The sequence below is a fragment of the Protopterus annectens genome, chromosome 1.part0 (genome assembly GCF_019279795.1).
Source record: "Protopterus annectens isolate FY-2018-M chromosome 1.part0, PAN1.0, whole genome shotgun sequence".
Lineage (NCBI taxonomy): Eukaryota > Metazoa > Chordata > Ceratodontiformes > Protopteridae > Protopterus > Protopterus annectens.
This window is the reverse complement of record NC_056725.1, coordinates 586,114,088-586,120,087: the sequence shown is the minus strand read 5'-3', so window position 1 is coordinate 586,120,087 and position 6,000 is coordinate 586,114,088. Positions and strand designations below refer to the sequence as shown.

At 39.1% G+C, this 6,000-nt stretch overlaps 1 protein-coding gene and 1 non-coding gene across 4 annotated transcripts in view; both read left to right on the top strand.

Annotated features, from left to right (window-relative positions):
- The first annotated feature begins 840 nt into the window (after window positions 1-840).
- The window catches only part of RRP15 (ribosomal RNA processing 15 homolog), a 321,335-nt gene continuing 316,175 nt past the window's right edge, over window positions 841-6,000 (top strand). Inside the window, exon 1 of one of the 3 annotated variants that reach the window (XM_044061464.1) lies at window positions 841-1,129. Coding sequence is in view for 2 of the 3 variants with exons in the window: in XM_044061447.1 (XP_043917382.1) it covers window positions 1,646-1,712 (67 nt within the window). In the remaining variant the exon portion in view is untranslated. Of the gene's footprint in view, window positions 1,130-1,251; window positions 1,546-1,576; window positions 1,713-6,000 lie in introns of those variants that run through there. The other 2 variants (XM_044061456.1, XM_044061447.1) reach the window with 2 other exon arrangements.
- Window positions 2,056-2,223, top strand: LOC122802035. Its single transcript, XR_006364851.1, has one exon. It is a non-coding gene; the product is annotated as a U1 spliceosomal RNA (small nuclear RNA).

Below are 6,000 nucleotides of genomic sequence, written 5' to 3'. Positions count from 1 at the left end.
TGTGTCCATATGTCCCTTTTATGCCCAACGTTCTCTGCAGGGAGCATAAATGTGAGGCATGGCATACACAAGATAATTAGACTTTTGTATATTGGTGGGCTGGCCTGGGTGAACATACCTTCTGTTTTGGATACTGCAACAATGATACAGAAGGACATCAGATATAATGCTGGCAGTGTGAAACAGAACTAGAAACAGTAGCACATCCATCTTATTGATGGATGTCATACACTAACAACAGAGAGCTTGTATGTTGAAAACATTGTTGCACTGGGGACTGTGCAAATAAGCCGAGAAGCATTGGAAACATCAGCCCGCAAAGCATTACAGAGAATGATTAAGTTTATATCACATGTAATCACCCATTACCAACAGTTCAAACAAGATGCTAAAAAAACAGATGAAAATAAGATAAAAATAGCATAGGGTTGCCACCTTTTCAAATGCCCAAAGTGGGACATTTTTTGTAGAAACGTCAGATTTTGCAGGGCAAAACATATCCACGGCAAGTACAAATGAAAAAACTTCACTTTTTTGTCAAAATAAAAACTTATTCTTGTAGCATTTGAGTTGCTTATTCTATTTCTTATAATAATTAGGTGTTTCAGATACAAAATAACTGTTTTATGCAACTATTAAAAACAATACAGGAAATATTTTTGTCCTAAAAATCTCAGGGGATTTCCCATTTTTTCAATGTTTTTGCAGGACACAATTGCCCAAAGAGGGTCTGTCCCTCGCAAAGTGGGACAGGTAGTAACCCTAAAATAGCATTGATCATTGAAATATCTACACCCGGTGATCGCAGTGTCTTAGTTAACAGAGACGCAAGACATGCTACCATACCTGTAACTCATACGGAATTACAGGAGTCAGTAATGGCTGATTGCGGGTGCTGCGAAGATCGTTTGGCTAAGAAACCGAAACGATACTAATTTCATGAGCTTTAATCATACTTTGACTTGGGAATGGGGTCCATTCCCATCATGGTACTAAAAACCCAAATGACTTGGAGAAATTAAACCAGGAGTGATGAGTCATAAACGAATTACGCAAATTCCAATATGAAAGTATGAAAACAAACGTCGGTGTTTGGGTTGGGAAAGTCAAACTTCACATTTAACCAAGGGTACGTACATTTCAACTTCTTTCTCAAAGACTAAAAAACAGCCCAAAATAACAGGAGATGGGATTAAAGGCCCACAGGACATTTTACTTTAATTCACTTAAAGGAAAAACGGAATTTACATAACTGTGCGTTTTAAGAAAGTAAGCAGTGCGGAAGCTGTAAACCTGTAACTTAGCGTTGCTAATCAGTTATAACAGTTAGCAATTTACTCGGGAAAAAATTAAGAAACACAAGCAAAAATAGAAATCAAAAACTGAAGACGATTCTGAAACATACCAAATTACGTTTGCCACCAACTGTTTTGTGGCAGTATATTGTATGTAAATATAGATTTCTACATCACTTCCTGTGCAAGATGGCAGCTGCCTTGGTAGTTTCACGTGAAGGTTTGGTTGTGGGAAACAAAATATGGACAGGTAAACATTCTGAAGTACACTTTAATTGGAAATGGTTTCAGTTTTTTTTCGCCTTCTTACAGCTTTGTGAAATGTTGGGGACTATGCATTTCTGAGGTGTATGTCTTGCTCAAAGAACGCCTGCGAAGCTGCTGTTTGTGTTGTGCTGATAGTTTCATCTACGTTTTGTAAGTTATTAATTTTGTGGATGTAGAATGTAATTTGTTCAGAATACATGTTTTTGACATATAGAGCTTAGGGATACGTCTCATCTCAACAGTCTGGGCATTTTTATAGTAATACTATTAAAAGCCGAAAGACACAACAACTATTAACTTGAGGCAGTGACAGAATAAGTACATTTTGCTGGAGTAAAAGAAGTATATTTATTTATTTTATGTTACATTTGTTGACCGGGCTAGTCTAGCTGGATATATGTCCATTTTCAGTAGAAGCCCGGGGAGAAAAGCTCCACACAAAACATGACAATGAAACATATTAATAATGAAAAATTAAAAATTACAATAAGGAAAAATAAAAAAACCTGGGGAATAATACGATCAGAAAGGTGTTTGCCCCCCAGGGTGAGGCTCTTCCATTGCACACTTCGGTTGGGTTGACCCCTGTGATTTCCCCAAATGTGGGAAACTCAACTGCAGAATTTATGGTATATATAACTAATTATTGTTGTTATTAAGTGTAAATCGCTGTCTCCATAGCTCTCAACTGAATCAAGGACAAACCTCATTAGATTTAGGAGCAAATCTAGAAATAAGCAGTGACATTATTATTAACTTGAGCTGTTGAGAGAATAACAGAATGTGAATTAATATATATGTGACGCCCGTGCCCAGCAATTATGGACCCTCAATCCTCACCACTAACACCAGTGAGGGGCGTCTCATATAGGAGGAAAGGGTAACAAATGCACACAGTAAAGTGCAATTTCCCTTAAGAGCACACACAGATAGTCAGTCCGGAGCTGGTCAGTCCATTGCTCTCCAGGTCCCCAATAAGACTCCCCACTGGCACAGCTATAGGGTCCATATCTCAGCAAGCTAAAACCTCCAGCACCCCCTCTGTCCAACCACTGCTTTGTGTCCCTGCCCAAGTAGCTCCCACACACTCTCTCTTTGAGAATAGTTTATACAACCACACAGACAATCCTGGGGAAGGCTGGCACAGGTTCTCCAGGTGTTCCCCTTTTTCCTGGACTGTATGGTAGTACCAGCCGCCACCGCCCACTAATATTTATCAGCTACTCAAAGGCCCTTTAAAAGGGTGTCCCAATTATTACTATGCAATATTGTTATCCAATTGATAGTATAGCCCAGGACTAAAGCTATTGAAGTGGCTTTGTACGATTTTTCCAAAGGTATGCAAGTACTCTAAAGAGCTTAAATTATCTCTACAAAAACAGCCACAGTTGAAAGGATTTAAAAATATAGTCAGAACACAAGACAATACTTTTACTATACAGTGCTAGTCAAGAGTTCAGAGATCACAGAGAAATACTTAAAATAATTCAGTAGTACAGTTTTGACATCACAGAAAAACATAGTCTAATTTTTCTACTTTCTAACTATTTCTAAGAGAAAACACAAGTCTAAGATAAACTTACATGTAGACAAAGAGAGGCAGGCTAGTATGTACAGTAGGTGCACGGGCCAGACAAACTGTAGCAAGCAATTGGCAACCCATCTTGTGACATGGGGATTTATATCTAGTTTAGTGAGTTTAGCTATAATTCCAGAATGGGGGATGGTGTCGAAGCCTTGGGGAGGTCAAGATGGGCTGTGTGAACCGTTCAGGAAGCATGATCTGCCTTTCACAAGCCCGAACTGGGTGGGGTCCAGAGTTTGGAGGTTACCAATGTCTTTTGTGTGAGCTCCGTGTTGATATGTTCCATGGCCTTACAGACCAGGCTTGTCAGGCTAATATGACGATAGTTCCCGGGATCAATGGTGGCTCCCCCTTTGTGGAGTGGGATAACTGTTGCTGTGCGCCATTCAGTGGGCACAAAGCCTGACGTGAGGCTATGATTGAACTTTGTGCTCAGATGGAGAGGCAGTTCGTTCTGAAGTTCGTGTAAAACGCAGCCTGGGATGTTGTCCGGTCCCATGGATGCGGTGTTTTTGTCTGTAGAGAGTGCAGCTTTTACCTGCGTAGCTGTGATTACAAGGACTCTGCATTCTTCCTGTATAGATATGGGCCCTTTAGGGCGTAAGAGGGGGGTAAAGTTAGCACTGAACCTATCTGCCAGGATCTTGGCAATATCAGTTGGTTCTGTAATTTTTGTGCCGTTGTACTGTAACTCGGAGCAGATCTGGGTGTTGCCATTGAGATTCTTGACATAGCTGTAGAATGCTTTGTGGTTGACCTAGAATCAGTGGTTTTGTTTTCGTAGCTAGCTTTGGAGGCTCTTATAAGGGATCTCCGCTTCTTACTGAGGCTGGCCAGGGAGCTCCTCCACTCATGGGATTTTACTTTCTTTTGCAACAGTTTCTTCCTTCTGTTGTAGAGTTTGTTTATGGCAGGGGACCACCCGATTGGCTTTTTTTTTTTTTTTTGGAGGATAGCGTCTTGGTTCTGTTTGGGATAGCACGATCCATGCACTCGTGTAAATGCTTATAGAGTGCATTTGTGTAGGATTCGGCAGTCGTAACTGTATTTCCCATCATGAAGTTCGCCACTTCTGTCTTAAGAAGCATGAAGTTGGCTTTGGAGAAATTTTTTACAGTGTTTTCTTTAATGGGGAGTGGGGGTGGGATATGGATATCTGGGGTGATTAGCTTATGGTCGGATCTGACCAGCAAGGAGTTGACTTCAGGTGTGAAACACCGGTCACTCATATTGGTAATGACTAGGTCTAGGATATTGTTGCCCCTTATGGGGGTGTGGATAAGTTGATCCAGGGCATTGGAATTTATGAATTCCAGAAAGCGTTGAGCGAAGGGAGTTCGTACATGAGTAGTTTTCCCAGTTAACGGTGGGGTAGTTGAAATTGCCCATTATTAGGGTGTTTGGTTGTAGCAAGCTACAATTTGGATTGCAGTTTTGCCCAGAGTTAGTTGCATACAGTACCATCAGTTTACTGTATACTTTGTAGTCAGGAGCAGAATGAAAACTAATTGAATGTAGGCTGGTGTATTGATATAAAATGATTATGTATGGCTGTCAACTTACAAACACATACTAACAGGTTAATAACAACTCCAGGTAGGATGTACTCGGGATGATTAAAATGTTACTTTATGCTTACTCTTGAGTAATTGTTATGGTTTAATCACAGTCCCTTAATCCTGTTCATGCAAAGAAGAAATGCATGAAATTTAATAGAAAACTAAAACAAGCCAGAAAAGTAAGGAACCATCTTAAGAGACATTAATGTAACCGTCGCCTCTGTACCAAATACTGCTTTGAAATCCATACAAAAGACAGTTTCTGAGTAAACACTGTTCAGAAAATGTATTTGTAAATAAAGTAATTGCTGCTTCCTTTTGGAATAAATGGGAAATGGTAATCCATACAAAGAAAAAAAAAACATGGATAAAAGGAATATGTGGGAGTCTTGGTTATGCAGTGCATGAAATGTCAGCACTGTAGGATTAAAGAACTTGCCTTTGACTTATTGCTTTGCCAAACATTTGTCCTGCATTGTACTGTTAAAGGAATATTTCATTTTCAAGCTCTATCCCATCCCAGTTTGTTATATGTACTATTGACATTGTAACACAGGGTAATGTCTGGTTGTTATGGAATGAGATGTAAAAATGGTACTGTTCAGAACACGAGGAAAACAATTCCCTTTCTTAGTCAGCATTTTGCTAGCAACTTCAGTAGCCAATACAGGCTGTGCATGATAAGAGAGGACATTGCATTAGTTATGGCAGCAAGATACTGTGTTTCTGCTTGCCAGAGATATTGAAGCCTAAAAATGGAAAACTTTTTATCCCCGTAAGAATTGTCAGATTCATTATGAATGCACATTATGCTTTATTGACTAGGTCAGCCCTGCTGGATGATGCATAAGAAAAGCCGTAAGTTAGAACATTCAAAAATATGCTGTAGAATTGAAGATAACACAGTACAATGCAATTTATTCTGTGAAACTTGATTACCTTGTTAAACTTAATGATTAAATCCTATATGGAAAGTATCTGCTCCGTTTTCATGCTACTCACTGCTGATAGCTTTCCCTAAGCCTTGAAATGCTTTTAGTAGTAAAAATTATTTACAGCAAGTATCATTTGGTCATAATAAGTTGTAGAACTATTATCACACAAGCTAACAGGAGATTACCGAAAGTTTCATAGCCATTGAAAGATGTAAACACTAATTTAGATCTTATTTTTCTTAGCAAATGTTAAAGAGAAGACTAATAAGGTTAAATTTGTCTGAAAAAGTCTGGGTGTAGCGTGTAGATTAGTATAGTTAAATGTATTTAAACAGCCAGTTGAAATTGTTAAAAATCAG